The sequence below is a fragment of the Sciurus carolinensis genome, chromosome 12, assembly GCF_902686445.1.
Source record: "Sciurus carolinensis chromosome 12, mSciCar1.2, whole genome shotgun sequence".
In the NCBI taxonomy this organism is placed as follows: Eukaryota; Metazoa; Chordata; class Mammalia; order Rodentia; family Sciuridae; genus Sciurus; species Sciurus carolinensis.
In genome coordinates this window covers 102,418,883-102,440,029 of record NC_062224.1, presented here as the reverse complement: position 1 = coordinate 102,440,029, position 21,147 = coordinate 102,418,883, and the positions used below count along the sequence as shown (strand labels likewise).

The window sequence follows — 21,147 nt, the reverse complement described above, 5'->3', positions numbered from 1 at the left end:
AGTGGTACAGCATTTGCCTGGCATGTGTGAGGCCCTGAATTTGATACTCAGCACCACATATAAATAAATTAAAAGATCCTTTGACAACTAAAAATATAAAGCAGTTTATTAGTTAAAATACATTGTCTTTGAAATCAATGCAGGGAATCTATTAAAAATTAGGTTAGAAGTTAATATTCCTAGAAAAAAGGGACTTAAAGTTTGGGTTTCTTAAAGCAGTATGATTTTCTCTTGTGACTTAATTCTGCCTAATGTTTTAAACAGATTAATAATCTCCAGGAGGGCACAGGGGCACACACCTGTAATCCTAGGAACTTGGAAGGCTAAGGTAGAAGGTTCACAAGTTCAAGGCCAGCTTTGGCAACTTAGTGAGACACTGTCTCAAAATAAAATAAAAAAGGGCTGGGGATGTAGCTCAGTGCTAGAGTGGGTTCTTTCTCTTTAAACAAATGAAAAGAGGTGAAAGAATAGCTATGTGCCGGTGCTGCGGAACACGCCTGCTGTTGTTAGCGCCTCTCCAAATCTTTCTTCTGACTTCTCTGTATGTAAACTTTTGTCTCTATGAAGGGCTCCCAAGTTGATTTTACCTCTTGGCAGTATTTCCCAAGTACTGAGGTGTGCTGCTCCTTGGGAAAACCCAAGTATTCTTCTGTCCAAGAAGCACTTTTCCATTCCCCAAGCAGCAGGCTTAAGAAAGAAGCTTGGCAGAACCTGGGAGTCAGGCAGGTTTGAGTTGGAAACTTGGCTCTGATACCTACAAACCATCTGATCTTCAGGCAGATTACACACACACACACACACACACGCACGCACACATGTGCACAAAGAACTCATACTATCGGGGCTGGGGAGATAGCTCAGTTGGTAGAGTGTTTGCCTGTCAAGCACGAGACCCTGGGTTCGATCCCTAGCACCGCAAAAAAAAAAAAAAAAAAAAAAAAGAACTCATACTATCTAGAATTTTACACTGTTAAAAACATTAAAACCACAAGAATAATGTCAACGAAATCCACTTCAACTTTCTATTGTTTATGTCACTTGGACTTTCTTTTTTGCTCCTGCAAGGCCTTGTTCAGATTGATCTGTCTCACTGCACTATGGTCCACCCTGATCTCACTGTTCTCCCACATTAACTACATTTACAGTCAAATGTTAAATTACAGGACATTAATTAGCTTTTCATCACTGTGACCAAAATACCTGACAATAACAACATAAAGGAGAGAAGATTTTGGCTCATGGTTTCAGAAGTTTCATGAAGACCATGGTTGGTTCAGCTCTACGGTTCAGGGCCCGAGGCAGAACATCACGGTGGAAGGGTGTGGCAGAGAAAAGCTCATCAGCTCCTGACAGGAGACAGGAGGGAAGGGGAGGCCGGGACAAGATAAACCCCTCCAGGGCCTGGCCAATTGGGTCTCATTTCCCAGTAATCCATTCAAGTCACCAAGATGTCAAATGGATCAAATCACTCTGAGGCTAAAGTTCCATGATCCAAAAACCTCCCCAAAGGCCCACCTCTGGACACTGTTGCATTGGGGACCAAGTCTTTAAGTGTATGAGCTTTTAGGGGGGGACATTCTAGATTCAAACCATAATAATACCTACATCTTACTTCCCAATTAGACTGAAAGCAACTTGTGAGAAAGACCCAGAGCTTACTCCTCTGCTATGTCCTTTATAACCCTGGTGATAACAGTAAATGCTTAAAAAATTGGTTAATTTGTACCAATCTACACCTTGGTTTCACTTCTGTATTAATGGATTTCCTTAAGCTATCATACTTATTAGCTCATGTGACTGTTACCTAACAACCAAAAAAGGGTTGCTTGCTTATTTTTTAACTTTTCAAAAAATGGCAAAAGCAAAACAATAAACTTACTAAGGTAAAGAACCACTTTTGAGTAAAAGTACTTGTTGGCACTTATATTTTTTCCCCACAACTAATCTAAACTCTTCACAAGCTATGGCATTGTCATGGCTACTACAACCTGCACTGACATTAGCCAGGTGCATCAGCTGAGTCAGTTGTTTCCAACTACTAGTTACTGGTTTAGTCCCTATGCTATATTGCTCGTTATATTTTTACTATCTTCCCTGAGTAAAGCTGACAGGCTGGCAGATTTTAAACACACCTATTGTTATGAATATAGAATATGGAACTCCAGAATTTTCCCCAAATCTTCAGTCTCTAAAGTGATGTTAAGGATTCTATGAAAAAGTGTAACTTTTTTTTTCATTTTAAAATGGTTATGTTATACCTACTTGACTACTACTATTGCTTGGTTTCTCTTAACTCACAGCCCTCTGAATTGCCTGGTAGCTTTGAAGGCTTTAAATAGGGATTTAGTTAGGTACAGATGAAAACAAACTGAAGTTGCTCTAAGTAGACATATACGTGAAATAGGTTTGAGGTGTGAGAAGTAGTTTAGATGCTGGGAGTGAATGGCTGGAGCTGCTAGGTGAACTTGCACACTCGAGCTAGGTCTCTGGGCAGTGATGCTACCAGTGTTCTCTGGGTATCCAGAGGGCTATGGACTCACTCCGAAGGCTTCAGCAGTGCTCTGCCCCCACTAACTACTCACTCCTCTTCTCTATTACCTTGTATTTGTATAAAGTTAATTTTATAAACAAACCAAATTGGTTCTTTTCAAGAATACAATACATGGTAGTACCAGGAAACCTTTCCTCTTACTTAACCACACATTCATGAGCATTAAAGTAAAAATAATAAATTATTCAACACTGACATTTTATTTTCTGAAGTTTATCATTTTTACAAAACAAAACAAAAAACAAAGAGCAGGTATCAAAAACGGCAGAGTTTAAAGAATTTCTGCACCAGTTTTCACTTAAGTCAGTGATTATGAAACTGGTAGCCAATGTAAATACTAAACACAGGCTAACTTCCCTCTTGGTCATATGTTTTTGGGTGGTTTTTTTTTTTGAGCTACTCTGTAATAATAGCTTTTTATAAGCACCGGTCACTTTTTGAGAACCGATTTGGTTTGTCCAACAAAGTAAACAATTTTTTGCTGTGTGGCATTTTCTTTTTTTAAAAAACACTGAGCTGAACACAGAATATGTTATTTGTTTGGATCTGAACCAAATCTTTTGAGATCCCAATTACCCTGAAGAACACTGAGGACATTTATAGGGCATACTAAATGGTATATTAAATATTCATATACATCATCATAATGTCCAAGGCAGCTACTATTTTTCTAAAGAAATAGTATTTCATTCAGAGGCTGCCCAGAGTTTGAACTGTATCAAAGTTTCTACATCCTTTCTGATTTGGAGTAGTTTCCCCAAAGGGAGCCATATTATTGAAACAAAAGTTTTAATATCATGCCAAATAGGCTCTGATATTTTACAGATACACCTGTATAGAACAAGATTCCTTGTTCTGGACCCTGGGTGACCACAAAGAAATCAAGAGGCCATGATAATTGAATGTTGAAAGGAAGTAGCATTCGTAAAACAGCATAATCTGGAGGCAAGCAGAAATAAAAGTGGAAATTAGTAGTGGTTTTCACTCACCACTTTTGCTTAAATAAGAGAAGTATGGTCCAGTTTTGCAATTAATAGCTGCCAGTTTCTCAAATAAATAAATAAATATATATATACATATATGTAAATATATGTATACATTTATCTATTTATTAATTTTTTTAAAAAATGAAGATCACTTCCTGACTAGCAATGAGTTAGGAAACTGGCCTCAAATTTTGATCAGATCCCTCAGTATTAGTCAAAAATAATATAAAAGAGCACAGAAATCAGCTGATAGGGGTTTAAGATTGCACAATTAAACCTGAACATACATGATACTATACACAGACTGGTATACACATCATTGAAATGATTATGAGAGGATGAAACAATCCTGCTGAAGCCAAATTTCCTCCACATTATCCTAATTTTCATGAAAGGAAATCTGGTATGTAATTCTCTTCTTTATAGATATGAAAAAGGAAGCAAGAAGGCAAAGCTGAGAGAAACAGATGCTACCCACAGGGCAGCGGTGGCATTTGGTTGTTTTGGTCTTTGTACCAGCAATTCCCACTCCCACGGTGGAACCAGTTCCTGCTGGACTACACCGTTTTCCTTGCAGTCAAGACACGAACAATGGATCCTACTCCTCCAGCAGCAAGTGCCTATAACAAATCAAATACAAATGTTCACAGAATGTTGAAAGGTCATGTCTCATGTTAAATAACACATTTTCTTTTCTTCAAGAAGGAATGGGTACAGCAACAGACTGTGAATTCATTAATTTAGTAAGTATTTCTTGAGTACCATTATGCACCAGGCACTGCTTATTGCATTAAAGATACAATAATAAGTAAAACTTTCAATATCCTTGCCCTCTCCAGCTTCTGTTCTAGTCAGATTTAGTTTACATTCTAGTACATTTCCAAATCAGGTTTTGAAAATATGCAGCATAATGTTCTTGCCTAAAACAGGTGCTCAAATATAAATTGAGGACATTCTGCATCTCTTTCTCATCACAGGAAGACAATCAAATTGAGATCAACCATTCCAACTTCCATTTAGATTAGTTTGTCAGAAGATATTATTTAATAGCTAAAAACTTAGGAACTTTGACTGTAACTTGAAAATTTGAAAGCCAGACTTAGTATTAGGAACTAGAAGCTCTGGTTACTTAAAAAAATACTTGCTTTATACCAGTGTGTATCAAGTACTGTGCCAGATGCTGGGGATGCAAAAGTGAATAAATCTAGCATCTTCTGGTCTGCTGGGAAGAAAGTCTGATAAATAAAACATTTTAATATCATGTATGAAATGGCAAGAGTGCTACAAAAAACAAAAAGCATATGCCCAGCCTGACAGTACCAAGGAATGTTTTAGGTACGTCTTCCTGGAGAAAACCAACATGCTAAATGGATGAGGAGGTGAGAGACTGGAGGTGTGAAAAGGGAAAGGCTGGCACTGCTGCAGCCTCCGGGAAGAACGACATAGTGGAGGTTAGACGTGGGAACTTGGGCTTTATTCTTCTGGTGACCAACAAAGGCACGTTTGAGTTTTAAAGAGATTATTCCGGAGGTTGGGTGGAGAACAGATTTGAGGGAGGCAAACTGGCAGCTGGGAAGCCAGTTAAGAAGCTATAGCAACAGACTGGAGAGATGCTGTGAACTGAGAGGTAGAGGAGAGATGCATTTGAGTGGATGCATCTGAGGAGCATTTAGGAGATAATATTGGCAAAGACTAGTGACTCATGTTAAGAAGAAATGAAGACTTAACTCCAGTTTTCTCATCTACAAAAAAGGAATAGAAAGTTTTTCCTCCTAGTATTTTTATGAGGATCCAATGAGTTAATATGAAAAATCCTTGGAAGAATATCTAGAATATACTAAGTTCTCAACAAAATACATGAAAATAGAAAAAGGGATTTAAAAATTCCTGATTTTCCTTGTTTTCTTTTTAAAAAAATATTGTGGCAAAATATGCAACAAAATTTGCCATTTGTCATTTTTACAAAAATTCGGTGGTATTAATTATATTCATGTTTGGCAGCCATCGCCATAATCCATAACTCTATATTCCCCTCTTTCTCTAGTCTCTGATAAGCTCTAATGACTTTCAGTTCCTTTAAATTTGCCTATTCCAGTTTGTAAAATATATTTTTTGGTGTGTCTGGCTTATTTCACTTAGTAGTTTTCCAGGTTGATCCATGTTGTAGCTTGTAGCAGAAGTTCATTCCTGTTTGTGGCTGAATAACACTGCACTGTAGGTATGTACCACATTTTATCTGTTCATCTTAGGTTGTTTCCTTCTTTGATCACTATAAAATAATTCATGGCTTTTACTTTCCTTTGTAAAGTTTTCATTTAATTAAAAGTTCAGGACAAGGTTTAATGAGTCATAATATATGCACTAAGTATATGTGAATAAAATGTGTTAAAAATCAGAATCTCTTAAAAGAGCAACACTAGTAAGCACATACCTGAACTACTCATTTTCATATATTTTATTTGTAATAATGTAGGTGTCCAGTCAAGCCAAAGTAGTTATTAAGGTGAGAGAGGAAACAGTTACACAGTTTTATAACTTATAACTTACCTTTTCATGCCACTGTAGTAACATAGCACTGCTATTGTCAGATGGGCTCTCAAAGCCCTTATAAATATACTTCATTAGGAGATCCACACCATTCTTGTCCAGAGATTGAACGGCCTTTTCAATATCATTAGCTTTAAAAGAGATGAGCACCTTCAAGACAATGCTGCCTGCCCGATCCTGGGGGATTAGAGATAACAAAACATTCAGATATATGTGAGGGACTACAATTTTAGAAATGTTACCCTGAGGTGACATTTGAATAAAGACCTGAAAGAGGAAACCTTTAGAATATGGAAGGTGTTACAGAATGAGAAGGAACAAGTACTGTGGTGTGGGTTCAGAGTGTTCAAAGGACTCCGTATGGTTAGGGCAGAGTGGTCAGAGAGCAGCAGGACAGGAAGACAGGTTATTGGAAAGCAGATCATGGAAGGCCTCCAGGCCATTGTAAGGACTTTGGTTTTTACTCTAAGACACTGGAGGGTTTTAGGAGCCTTACTATCATCTGATCACATTAACAGGATCATTTTGTTGTCTTTGTTGAGAATAAGCTGTGGGTGCAGGGGGCAAGGCAGAAGCAGCGAGCCCAATTAGGAAGTGGCTGCAGTAATACAGGTTGGTTTCAGGTTAGCGTGGCACTAAAGGTGGTGAGAAGTGGACAGATTCCTGACGTGACTGGAGACAGCTGAGAGGATTCACTAATAGACTGGTATGGTAATTTAATAATTAAAAATATTTAAATTTTACTTCTCAGTCTCAAAAATCCTATTAAAACAAGGAAATTGATTTGCAGTTCTACTTTGAACTATGCTTCAGAAATAATTTTTTCTTAAAAATTTTATTTTAAAATATTAAGAAAACTTATTTTAAGTTTTGTATCTATAGATATGAGATACAGTGATGTTCCTTCCTAACGATCCTTTTTCTTCTGGTAAAAGGCTGCTCTAAGAGCAAAGTTGTTTTTTTTTTTTTTACCAATTCAGCAAAGCAAAGGGAACACTTAATTGACCCTTTCAATCCTTTGTTTCTTCTTATTCAACACAATGTGCTGTCTTTGGCATCCCTACTGGCCAGGATTTTACAGAATGTTTCTACCACCTATTGCTATCTTCAGTTTAAATGACCTGATTTAGAAAAATATCTGTGCACCCAGAGTTATAACCTCCCACCCACAAGCTGTGATAAAAACCACCCACATGAAAGCAGAAGGTGGTAAAACTGAAATTTCAATGATGTTCCTAATAACTTTTAAAAAGCAAAGGAAAATTCCCCCTTATAAAATACTATGTTGCCTGGATAACAATTATCATGCATTTATCTAAGTTATTACGTACTACTATTCAATTAAGGAGAATCTTGAGGTTCTGCAACATATAAATAGCCACTGACAGTGGGATGATGTTTTAGGCCCTATTTATTTATTTGTAATGGGAAATATGTTGTTTTATATTATTTTAATAACTATTTTTTCTTTTATTAGTGCATTAGTTATATATAATAGTTGGGTTCATTCTGACGAAACCATACATGCATGGAATTTGATTTACTTATGCTTCATTTTATTTTTAAAATTGTATTCTTCTTAAAATATATTTTTAGTTGGCAATGGACCTTTATTTTATTTATATGCAGTGCTGAGAAGCAAACCCAGTGCCTCACACATGCCAGGCAAGTGCCCTACCACTGAGCTACAAGCTCAGCCCCTTCATTTTAAATAATAAGGAAACAGGTCATGAAGAATTAGCGAATGACTGCTGCAGGGAACATAAGTTGCACAATTTTTCTGAAGGGCAATTTGGCAATATCTTATGTACCAAAAGGTTTAAAAAATGTGCATTCCTTGATCCCATGGTTCACTTCTAGGAGTCTGTTAAAAGGAAATAATTAAAATCCATCCCAACTTATTCATTTCCATCATACACACCGTAAGAAAAAAAAAAACAGTCAGTGACAAAAGGTTAGTTATATCTAAACTGTGGCATACTGGTGTACAGCTGTTAAGAATGCTATCGAGATAAACTTAACCGTTAAGGAAAAGAAGTTCATGGACATTGCTATTCAGATGAAAAGCAGGTTATAAAATTCTATTTTTATGAAAACAAAAACACTTGTAAACTCCATAAGCATATAGCAATATCAAAAAGGAATAAATGCTACCTCTGGGTAGCAATATTATGATCAACTTTTTATCTCTTAAGACATGTCTGAATTTTTATAATAAACATTTAATTTTTGTATAATTAAAGAGCTTCAAAAAAGCAAGTAGAATCTGTGTATTTTGATAAAAATTTTACTTACTTGTTAAGCCTTTCATTAAATTCAGCCTGACTGCTCTCCTTCCTAAACACACACAGAAATGAGAAAACTATCATTTGAATTTACCATGTCTACGTAGCATTATTATAACTAATTTCATGTTACAGCACTCTTTTTTTTTTTTTACAAGAAATGTTTACCTGTCAAAGTACACTCTAAGCTATTCTATGTCAGAGATAGTATTTAGTTAAAATATTTGCTGACTTTGTGAGACTTCAGAGCACTTTTGTAAGAATAAGATATTAGCAGAGATCACTATGTTCAGCCTGTGACTCACTCACCTTCACCGCCTGACTCTTGGTGTTGATAGGGGGATTTTTCAGAGCTGCCTGGAGAGCAGCTGTCATATTTCCTGTGATGGAGGTTAAGGTGGTAACAGCAAAGGGCAGCCCCTGGTAAATCATTATAACACCTGGAATCCTTGGTTTTCAAGACTTGACTTTATGCATAAGAAGAAAAATTATTATTGTCACTATATTCAATTTTGGAAATTCAATGTGTTGGTTTCCAATGTCAATCAAAGGCAAATTTTTGAGATAAGAGAACATAAGAATTAAAAAAAAAACTATCAAAGACTAATAATCTTTCAACTTCCAATGAAACACATATAAAAACATTATCTAGACTGGTTTTAAAAACCCTAAAATATACACTGAAATTATTAGGCTCCCAAATGAACCAAAAATATATCATATGTGATTTTAGCTGGAAAAACATAAAGATTAAAGTCTATACTAAAACTATATTCTATATTTACTGAAATGTTGTTAGAAAATGCTGGCATTATTATGCGAGCAAGCTGAATGATATATAATAGCAGTTTCTCAATACTAACCAAAAGGTATTACAGAAAATGGAATAACTCATATGACCCTTAGGTGGCAGTTTACTTTCTTTTGTCTTATACATTCTTTCATACTTCAGAAAGGCTATTCAAACTCTGTTAGACCATACCTATTAGATTTAGTCTCTCTGAAAGCACCAGTGAGTTAGCAAGCATGAGAAACAGGAAAGCCAATAGACTGTCAGAATGTACAGTCATTTCCCTAAAAGGAAAACCACAGAGAGTTCACTTGTTCTTCCATCTGTAGTACCAGACCAGGGCTGTCTCTTCCTGTAATAACAAGGGTAAGAAGAGACAATACCTTTGTATTTTAGGATGAATTGTTTGAAAAGAAGATCCACTAATACGGATACCATGAATTACCTAAAATATGTTAGTTTCATAAAACATCATTTATCCCTTCCTAATAAGGAATGTTGTAAGAAAGAATAAATGTTTACCACTTATCTTCTTCAGAAACAGGTATGAATAAAAAAAAAAAAAAAAAACCTATGATTGGTTATAAGCTCTAATTTCAAGGCTGCATGACTTCTAAAGAAGCACACCTTTTGTAGATTAGGTTGTTTTTTTAAAGACCCAAACAAGTTAACATGTATTTAGATAGTGCAAAATAGTAACAAATGATTGTGAAAGCTGTGACAATCAAAGGAGAACCTATACAGAATATTGATAAATGTTTCATGCCATATTTAGGTGCCTTTATGAAAAGATACAGTTGTCATAAACATTTTTGCTCAGATACTACTCCATTATATTTAACAGGGCACTGATAAGGAAAGAACGCACTCAAGGATAATTAGAAATGTATAAAGATCTAGTAATTGAGATTTTTTTAAAACTACAGCTTTGGTTTTTGCAACATTTACGTTCTTCTAAAAACGATCTAATGTTCTAATATAAATGCTGATTTGCGGTTATGAATATTCAAATATGCAAAACCAGGAACCAGGAACTGACAGCCATATTTTAACTAAAATGGAAACAATTTCAGGATCACAAAAATGATTCTGCTTTATACATATGACTCATCTTCTATTTTGATCATTGGGATTTATTTTACATATTTCCAGGGATTCTCCAAATGCATTCCCCGTCTTTTCTCTATTGTCCTTTTCTTAGCAGATAAAAGGCTCCAAGATTCCTTATTGGGAGTTCTCGTGTTTTGTCTTCACTCCCTACCCCTGGCTAACAAATCCTGTGCCATCTATATTTTGCCAGATTCTTTTCTCTTAAAAAACGGGGGTAAACGAGACCGTGGGCTAAGTACAGAGGACCTCAATTTGCGAACCGTTCCATCTCTCCGGGCTAGAAACAAACCACCCCTACGCTACAAAACCCAAACCACATAAGACAGAAAAGCAGAATGACCAAAGGAAGACGCCCGTCCCCCGGCCGCACCAGACATTCTGGAGCTGATGCGGCCCCGTAAGGAGAGTTCTGGGAGAAAACTTGGGCGCGGACCCCAGCCCCCGGCCGGCCCACTCCTCCCGCGCCGCGAGGGCGCGGCCGGCAGCACCGTCCCGGGGCGGCTCGCCCGCGCCACCTGAGGAATCGGGCCCGGGCAAGCGGACGCGCGGACCCGGGCTCCTGGGGAGCTCCTGCCCTTCCGCACGCGGGAGCCCGGAGGCAGGTCCGAGCCGGGCCGCCGGGTGCTCTCGGCGCCCGTCCCGGGGGGTCGTCCGTCCGGTCCCCGGCGCCCCGCGGGACAGGGGCCGGGCGGGGTCGGCGAACGCAAGGATATTGCCGCAGGCAGGAGTCCACCTCGCCCTCGTCGGGCCCGGCCTGCCCGTCGCCCCCGTCCTCCTCGTCCACGAACTTGTTCTCGTCGTACTCGTCCACGTCCACCTTCCGGAAGCGGGCCGACGACACCGTGTTCTTCGACATCCCGGAGCCGGACCCGTGGCAAGGCCTCCTCGGTGCTGCCTCCAGCTCAGCTCGCCCGGCCCGGCAGGAACCCACTGCCCGGCGCTGGATTCACTTCCCTCTTCCGTTCTGGGGCGTAGCCCGCAGCCGCGGCCCGGGCGGTTCTGGGCCTGCGCGTTGGCCGAGCTTCTTCCTCCTTAGGTTCGCGCTCTCCTCCAGCCCCCGCGCCGCCCCCGCGCTCCCCGGGGAGCGCGCGCGCGAGGGAGGGGGCGCGCGCAGGACACCGCGCAGGCGCGGACTCCCTGCAGGAAAGGGGCGGGGCTGGGCGAAGGAGGCGGGGGCGGCCGGGCGGGCAGAAAGCGAGCCTCGGGGGAGGTAAGAGGCGATTGGTTGCCGGATCGTGTCACGTGACCCCAGGAGGTTCCCATAGAAACGCTTTTCTGCGGTCCAGCCTGGGGGCCTTAGGTTTTGGGCGATGGACACCGGGGGCGGTTGGCCTTGGCTTTTGCTGCCGCCGCCGTCGCTGCCCTCGACCTGTCCTCAGGGTCCTGTGTGAGGTCTGCACTTGCCGGTGGGGTAGGATGGACTGGCTGCAGGAACTAGTCCCCTGCAGTTGGCAGGAGTATGGGACAGAGTGATGCACGCCCGGGCACCCAGCATCGTTCCAGTCCTCGGAGTCGTGGCTTCGGACCTCGCGCTGCCAGGGGCTGCGTTCCTGAGCTCCGAGCCCCTTTCCCGGGGTTGAAACTACGCTGCGTGGCCAGCAAGAGGTCCCCAAGGACGGAGTCGAAAGGTCAAATCTTATTTCTCAGAGCTGTGTGACAGCAGAGCGACCGGACTTGCAGAATCTGAACTCGGTATCTTACCCATGGGGAGGGAGGAGAAGGTGTCTGGGGCAGGGGCTGGGGACGGGTGGCAAAACTGGGGTGAACTTGTAGAATTCGAGGCAGGGAGGATCATTAATATCTTAAAATAAGTGGTTATTTGGAGCAAGAACATGAGAAAAGGGCAGGCGAGTTATGCTTTCCAGTGCTGAGGGAAAACAAAATTCGTAAGAATTAATAGAAACTAGATTTTTTAGATTGATATTTGTGATTTACTATTTATGTGGGCCTGATTTTTAGATTATATTCCACATTCCCATTTCTGAGAGCAGAGCTCTTATTGAGGAGGTAAAGGCACTAAGATTAAGGAAAGGGTAGTTGTGCTCTGTGTATCGCACCATTGTAGAGGTATTTGCAGAATAATATTAACTTGGACATTCGGCTGGACACTACTCAGGTGCAGGTTCCACCTCTAGAGGAAGGTCGACTGTTTTCCATTTGAGTACTCCATGCTTGATTTCCTATGCTGTCTTAAAAGATCACTGGGCTTAGAAAACCCTAGCTTGAGTCTTCTTTACTCTTCCACTCAAAATTTGCATTATTGAGGCATGTTCTCAAAATCCTGAATCTCAGGTCCTTATCACTAAAATGGGGCTAATAAAGTGTCTTCACGAGATTGTGCTCAGGACTAAATACATAAAAGTGTTTCAGGCCTCTAAAATTCAACATAAATGTAAAATGCATGATGCCTGTGTCTTTGGTTTTGGCACTAAATTCATAAATTACTTAATAACATATCATTTTATCTTGACCATGAAAGAAATATCAAGATTCTGAATGGCAGAGACTGTCCTATTTTTTCTTTTGTATCTTCCTTCCACTTGACATAAAGCCAGGCATGCAGAAGGTACTCAATATATGATTGATGACTGAATAAAATGTGAAAAACAGTAGTCACACTGAAATTAGTGAATCAGATAAAAGAGGAAGAGAAATCTCAAAATCAAGCCTTTGTTGTACATGTATATGTACACACATACGTGTCTCTGTGTGTGTGTATGTATATAAAGCTGTTCAAGAATAGAATGCACCCTTTTTTGGGGGAGGGTGAAGAAGCAATGTAGATTTTTCCCCACACCCAAGTAAATCACCCTTCCAGAAGATATATCATTCCAGTAATAGAAGCGAATAGAAGTGACAGTTCCTTAAATTAATATTCACATTATGAGTAAAAATTCTCCTAGAACTGTCTTGGGACTGCAAAAGAATATATTCTACCTGTTGGTAATATTTACTTAAAAATTCACATAGCCAAGTGTAAGGTCATTATTATCACAGTGGATAGCATTACATAACTTAGAATAAAGATCTGTTTTAATATTTTTGTTTTTATATTTTACTAACTTTAGTACAGCTTACTTTTTTAGATGTTGAACTGATTGTACTTTTTGTTCTTTTAAATCAGGATTTTCTTTGAAGAGAAAATTGAACATTAGATGCACTGTTGAGTGCAAATGGGAGTTTAAGTGCTAATACATCCTTTCTCTTACACTTCTATTATTTGTAGTGCCTTATTTAGGTGGTATTTTTGTTGTTGTTCTCTTATTTTAGAATGGAGAGAATCTTAGGATAGAAATCAACTTAATGGAATGGTGAAAAGAATTTTTAAAAATTAGTTGCTCAAGGGTATAATTGTCTTGAGTGCTCATAATTTTGCTTTATATGTTGAATGTTAAATGTGACAATGTTTTTTATATTGCTTCACGGTAATCAAAGTGCCTAGTACATAGCAGATACTCAACACATTTCTATCCAATGAATTGATGCTCTGACAAGTTAATTTTGAAATAATAAAGATTGAGTATTTTTAAGAGATACATGAATCATCTCCCTAACCTCATTAGCTAACAGTTAAACCTTTATAAAGCTTTAAGGAAATTTTGAGTGTGAAGAAACCTGTTCTTAATTATCTCTTAATTAGAAAATACACATTATTCTACTTCTTTGCAAATTCTAAATTTTTAATGTTTACAGTGATGCTTAATTCATCTTAGGTAATTTTATTCTCCTTATTTTAATTTTTTAAATGAACATTTTTTCTTGATGTAAAGGATCCTTGAGGTTTTAAGATATATTATTGATTATGCAAATGACCTGGTTTGGTTCAGTATTAAAGCAGGACTGAATCTGAATTTTCTCAAGGTTAATGTTGTCTGTGTAACTCCTTATTTCTCTGATGAGGCAGAATCAAAGATGTTTTTAGTTAAAAGGGATTTTGATAAAACTATTATGATAGGTCTTTCTTATCATTACTTTAAATCAAATACTCTCTTATTTCCTTCTTTTCCCCAAACTTGCCACTAAATACTTTAAAAACAAGCCACAGCACTGAATCTTGCAACATGGCACTATTGTTTTTATTATTTGAAATGGAAGTGAACTTTGTTAATCAAATATGTCAAACTTGTATTATAAGTATGTGAATTTCAGTTCTGCTAATGATGTAGTTTAATAACATGGTTTCTAGCTCCACAGTTACTACAATATAAAAAATTTTAGTATGTTACCCATATACTATATTCCTGCTAATATTCATCAACTAGTGCTGTGTTAAAACTATTAGCCTTCTAAACTTCAAGTTTTTTCTTTGTGGCTAGTTCTAACTACATAATTTTAGGATTACACATTGAGGTAGAGTAGGTAGGGTGAACTATTTAAGACCGTTATGTATTTATGAGTACTTCAAAGATCTAAAAAATTATAAATCTGTACTCTTGTCTTAGGAAAAAAGTTTAATGCCAAATGAAAGAACAAAGCTTGTTTTTTTAAAAAAACATTGCCATGAATGAGACCTTTATTCCAATTAATGTTTTAACTGCTTATGATATAAAGGGAAACCATGGATTTTAAAACATATCCTGTATTCCTTTCCATCACTGGGATATCTTAACGCTAACAGTTGTTTTAAGGTGGCATCTCTTGTCACAGTATACAGTCACAGTATTTTAGATAACAGTAATTTTTTGTGTGTGTATAGTTCTGGAAATTGAACCCCAGTGCTCTATCTCTAAGCAACATTCCCATCTTTTTTTTTCTAATATTTTTAGTTGAAGATGGACACAATACCTTTATTTGTTTATTTTTATGTGGTGCTGAGGATCGAACCCAGTGCCTCACACATGCAAAGCAAGTACTCCAACCATTGATCCACATCCCCAGTCCCGCTAGCCCTTTTTATTTTTAGTTTGAGACAGGGTTTCACTAAGTTGCCAAGGCTGGCCTTGATTCTGTGATCCTTCTGCCTCAGCCAATTACTAGGATTATAGGCATGCGCCTATAGGAGGAGAGAGCAGTAATTTATATTTTATTTTCTATTTTTGTGTCATTTATTTTTCTTATCTTATTGCATTAGCTAGAATTGAAGAGTGTTGAAAAACTGGGTGATAATAGGCTTCCCTGCTTTGTTCCTACTTTAATGGAATTATCTAGTATTTCATCAGTTGATGTTATATTTACTATTGTTTTATTACCTTTAAGAACGACTGCTGAAATTATCCAGTTTTGGGGGGAATCTAATGACAAAAATCATATAATTTTTTATTTTTTTATTTTGCAACTGTAATGAATTATATTACCTATTTTTCTACACTGAAACATTCCCACATTTTTACACTAAATTCCATTTGATTATGAAATGTTACTATTTTAATAACTTTCTGGATTTAATTCATTTATACCTTTTTAAGAAATTTCAAATCTATATATATATATATTTTAAGAAATCTTTATTTCTTAATATGGCTATGATTACTGGTTAGTGAAATTTTTTTTTTTTAGTGACAATTACATTTTTTTCCCTTAAGAGATTCATAATACAGTCATATGCCACAAAACATTTTTTTTTTTTTACAAATGGGATACATGTCGTTTCTGTTTGTACATAGAGTAACGGCATACCATTTGCGTATTCATACATTTACATAGGGTAATGGTGTTTGATTCATTGTTATTTTTCCTTCCCCTCACCCCTGCCACCCCTCTTTTCCCTCTATACAGTCCCTCCTTCCTCCATTCTTGCCCGCTTCCCATCCCCCATTATGTGTCATCATCCGCTTATCAGTGAGATCATTCATCTTTTGGATTTTTGAGATTGGCTTATCTCTCTTAACATGATATTCTCCAATTTCATCCATTTGCCTGCAAATGCCATAATTTTTAAATTCTTTATAGCTGAGTAATATTCCATTGTGTGTGTGTGTATATATATATATATACATACTACCGTTTCTTTATTCATCAATTAAAAGACATCTAGGTTGGTTCCATAGTCTGGCTATTGTGAATTGAGCAGCTATGAACATTGATGCGGCTCTATCTCTGTAGTATGCTGATTTTAAGTCCTTTGGGTATAGGCCAAGGAGTGGGATAGCTGGGTCAAATGGTGGGTCCTTTCCAAGTTTTCTGAGGAATCTCCACACTGCTTTCCAGAGTGATGCACTAATTTGCAGCCCCACCAGCAATGTATGAGTGTACCTTTTTCCCCACATCCTCGCCAACACCTATTGTTGCTTGTTTTCTTCATAATTGCCATTCTAATTGGGGTGAGATGGAATCTTAGTGTACTTTTGATTTGCATTTCTCTTATTACTAAAGATGGTGAACATTCTTTCATATGTTTGTTGATTGCTTGTAGATCTTCTTCTGTGAAGAGTCTGTTCATATCCTTAACCCATTTGTTGATTGGGTTATTTGTATTCTTCATGTAGAGTTTTTTGAGTTCTTTATATATTCTGGAAATTAGTGCTCTATCTGAAGTATGAGTGGCAAAGATTTTCTCCTACTCTGTAGGCTCTCTCTTCGCATTGCCGATAGTTTACTTTGCTGAGAGAAAGCCATTTAGTTTGAATCTATCCCAGTTATTGATTCTTGCTTTTATTTCTTGTGCTATGGGAGTCCTGTTAAGGAAGTCTGGTCCTAAGCCAACAAGTTGAAGATTTGGACCTACATTTTCTTCTATAAGATGCAGGGTCTCTGGTCTGATTTCAAGGTCCTTGATCCATTGTGAGTTGATTTTTGTGCAGGGTGAGAGATAGGGGTTTAGTTTCATTCTGTTGCATATGGATTTCCAGTTTTCCCAGCACCATTTGTTGAAGAGGCTGTCATTTCTCCATTGCATATTTTTGGCACCTATGTCTAGTATTAGAAAATTGTATTTATTTGGGTTTGTGTCCATGTCCTCTATTCTGTACCATTGATCTACCTGTCTATTTTGGTGCCAATACCATGCCAATTTTGTTACTATTGCTTTGTAGTATAGTTGAAGGTCTGGTATTGCGATCCCCCCTGCTTCACTCTTTCTGCTAAGGATTGCTTTAGCTATTCTGGGTTTCTTATTCTTCCAGATGAATTTCATGATTGCTTGCTCTATTTCTGTAAGGTACATCATTGGGATTTTAATTGGAATTGCATTGAATCTGTATAGCACTTTTGGTAGTATGGCCATTTTGACAATATTAATTCTTCCTATCCAAGAACATGGGAGATCTTTCCATCTTCTAAGGTCTTCCTCAATTTCTTTCTTCAATGTTTTGTAGTTTTCATTGTGGAGATCTTTTACCTCTTTGGTTAGATTGATTCCCAAGTATTTTATTTTTTTTGAGGCTATTGCAAATGGAGTTGTTTTCCTCATTTCCCTTTCAGCTGTTTCATTGCTTGCGTATAAAAATGCTTTAGATTTATGCGTGTTGATTATATCGCCTGCTATTTTGCTGATTTCATTGATGAGGTCTAGAAGTTTTCTGAAGGAGTGTTTTGGATCCTCTAAATACAGAATCATGTTATCAGCAAATAGTGACAGTTAAGCTCCTCTTTTCCTATTTGTATCTCTTTAATTTCTTTGGTCTGCCTAATTGCTCTGACTAGAGTTTCGAGGACAATGTTGAACAGAAATGGTGAAAGAGGACATCCTTGTCTTGTTCCTGTTTTTAAAGGGAATGGTTTCAGTTTTTCTCCACTAAGAATGCTGTTGGCCATGGGCTTAGCATAAATAGCCTTTACAATGTTCAGGTATGTTCCTACTATCCCTATTTTTTCTAGTGTTTTGAGCATGAAGGGGTGTTGTATTTTGTTGAATGCTTTTTCTTCATCAATTGAAATAACCATATGATTCTTATCCTTAAGTCTATTGACATGATGGATTACGCTTACTGATTTACGGATGTTAAACCACCCTTGCATTCCAGGGATGAATCCCGCTTGATCATGGTGCACGATTTTCTTAATATGTTTTTGGATACGGTTTGCCAATATTTTGTTAAGGATCTTTGCATCTATATTCATTAAGGGTATTGGTCTAAAATTTTCTTTCCTTGATGTCTCTTTGCCTGGTTTGGGTATGAGGGTGATATTAGCTTCATAGAATGAGTTTGGTAGGGTACCCTCCTTTTCTATTTCCTGGAATACTTTGAGAAGTATTGGAATGAGTTCTTCTTTGAAGGTCTTGTAGAACTCGGCTGAGAATCTGTCTGGTCCTGGGCTTTTCTTGGATGGTAGGTTTTTAATGGCTTCTTGTATTTCATTGCTTGATATTGATCTGTTTAAATTGTGTATGTCCTCCTGGTTCAGTTTGGGAGGAGCATATGTCTCTAGAAATTTGTCAATGTCTTCAGTAGTTTCTATTTTGTTGGAATACAGATTTTCGAAGTAGCTTCTCATTATGTTTTGTATCTCACTGGTGTCTGTCGTGATATTTCCTTTTTCATCATGAATTTTAGTCATTTGAGTTTTCTCTCTCCTTCTCTTTGTTAGTGTGGCTAAGGGTTTGTCTATTTTGTTTACTTTCTCAAAGAACCAGCTTTTTGTTTTGTCAATTTTTCAAATTGTTTCTTTTGTTCAATATCATTGATTTCAGCTCTGATTTTAATTATTTCCTGTCTTCTACTACTTTTGCAGTTATTCTGTTCTTCTTTTTCTAGGGCTTTGAGCTGTAATGTTAGGTCATTTAGTTGTTGACTTTTCATTCTTTTCTGGAATGCTCTCCATGCAATGAATTTTCCTCTTAGTACTGCTTTCATAGTGTCCCAGAGATTTTGATATGTTGTATCGTCGTTGTCATTGAGCTCTAAGAATTTTTTATCTCCTCTCTGATGTTTTCTGTTATCCATGCTTAATTCAATAGCATATTATTTAGTCTCCAGGTGTTGGAGTAATTTCTGTTTTTTATTTTGTCATTTATTTCTACTCAGTCCATCATGATCTGATAGAACACAAGGCAGTATCTCTATTTTTTTGCATTTCCTAAGGACTGCTTTGTGGCATAACTTATGGTCTATTTTCAAGAAGGTTCTATGTGCTGCTGAGAAGAAAGTGAATCCGCTTATTGATGGATGGAATATTCTATATATGTCTATTAAGTCTAGGTTATTGATTGTGTTATTGAGTTCTATGGTTTCTTTGGTTGGTTTTTTTTTTGGAAGATCTATCTAGTGGTGACAGCAGTGTGTTAAAGTCACCCAGAATTATTGTGTTGTGGTCTATGTGATTCCTGATATTGAGAAGGATTTGTTTGATGTACAGGGATGCACCATTGTTTGGGGCATAAATATTTACTATCATTAGGTCTTCCTGATTTATGGTTCCCTTAAGCAGTATGAAATGTCCTCCTTTATCCCTTCTGACTAACTTTGGCTTGAAGTCCACTTTATCTGATATAAAGATGGAAACCCCCGCTTTTTTTACTGAGTCCATGTGTGTGATAGGTTTTTCCCCATCCTTTCACCTTTCGTTTGTGGATGATGAGTCTCTTGCAGGCAGCATATTGTTGTGTCTTTCTTTTTAATCCATTCTGCCAGTCTGTGTCTTTTGATTGATGAGTTTAGGCCATTAACGTTCAGGGTTATTATTGAGATATGATTCGTATTCCCAGTCATTTGGCTTATTTTTGGTTTTTAAGTTGGCTCGGTTTCTCCTTTGAGTGATTTTTCTTTAAGGTAGTTCCTCCCTTTGCCGACCTACATTGTTGTTTTTCATTTCCTCCTCATGGAATATTTTGTTGAGAATATTCTGTAGCGCAGGCTTTCTATTTGTAAATTCTTTTAACTTTGTCATGGAAGGATTTTATTTCATCTTCAAATCTGAAGGTTAGTTTTGCTCGGTATAGGATTCTTGTTTGGCAACCATGTTCTTTCAGAGCTTGAAATATGTTGTTCCAGGCCCTTCTAGATTTTAGAATCTGTGTTGAGAAGTGTGCTGCTATCCATATTGGTTTCCCCCTATATGTAATCTGATGCTTTTCTCTTGCGGCCTTCAAAATCGTATCTTATTTTGAATGTTAGGCATATTCATTATAATGTGCCTTGGTGTGGACCTGTTGTGATTTTGTGCATGTGGTGTTCTGTAAGCCTCTTGTATTTAATTTTCCATTTCCTTCTTCAGGTTTGGGAAATTTTCTGATATTATTTCATTGAATAGGTTGTTCATTCCTTTGGTTTGTATCTCTGTGCCTTTCTCAATCCCAATAATTCTTAAATTTGGTCTTTTCATGATGTCCCATAGTTCTTGGAGATTCTGTTTATGATTTCTTACCATCTTCTCTGTTTGGGCAACCTTATTTTCAAGATTAAATATTTTGTCTTCACTGTCTGAGGTTTTGTCTTCCAAGTGGTCTAGTCTTGGTAATGCTTTCCATTGAGCTTTTTTAGTTGGTTTATTGTTTCTTTCATTTCAAGGATTTCCGTTTGGTTTTTTTTTGAGAATCTCTATCTGTTTGTTGAAATGATCTTTTGCTTCCTGCAGTTGCTCTGTCAGCTTATTGGTATTATCATTCATTGCCTGCATTTGCTCTCTTATCTCATCCTTTGCTTCGGGAATCATCGTAATTATGTATAATCTGAAGTCCTTTTCTGAGATTTCTTCTAACATACTGTCATTGGATTCTATTAATATAGAATCTAGATTTGTTTAAATCATTTTCTTCCCTTGTTTTCTCATGTTGTTCGTGTATCTTCCCCTCTAGCAGTGCAGATCTGAGTATTGCAGATTTCCCCCTATAGGCTTATAGTGGCCCTATAGGCTTCCAAAACCCTTTCTTTAAGGAGAGGGAGATCAATAATAGCAGTGCCCAATTCAGACACTATGCAATCCTAGACCAAATAGTCCCTATGAGGACAATAACAAAATTGTCATAATAGACAGAATGAGTTCAAATATTATCTTCAGTAA

General features: G+C 37.6%; 2 protein-coding genes across 5 annotated transcripts in view; one reads left to right on the top strand and one right to left on the bottom strand.

Annotated features, from left to right (window-relative positions):
- Window positions 1–2,730: 2,730 nt before the first annotated feature.
- On the bottom strand, window positions 2,731–11,300 carry Arpc5 (actin related protein 2/3 complex subunit 5). The gene is made up of 4 exons (XM_047520667.1): window positions 10,983–11,300; window positions 8,679–8,751; window positions 6,085–6,261; window positions 2,731–4,157 (listed from the first exon to the last, which is right to left on the bottom strand). Exons 1-4 carry the CDS (start codon window positions 11,123–11,125, stop codon window positions 4,095–4,097), a joined length of 456 nt encoding a protein of 151 aa, XP_047376623.1. The 5' UTR covers window positions 11,126–11,300; the 3' UTR covers window positions 2,731–4,094.
- A 246-nt stretch (window positions 11,301–11,546) lies between these two features.
- Rgl1 (ral guanine nucleotide dissociation stimulator like 1) overlaps window positions 11,547–21,147 on the top strand; it is a 270,086-nt gene continuing 260,485 nt past the window's right edge. For 2 of the 4 annotated variants that reach the window (XM_047520545.1, XM_047520542.1), the window contains exon 1: window positions 11,547–11,961. The gene's annotated coding sequence lies outside the window, so the exon portion shown is untranslated. The remainder of the gene's footprint in view (window positions 11,962–21,147) is intronic. The other 2 variants (XM_047520547.1, XM_047520543.1) reach the window with 1 other exon arrangement.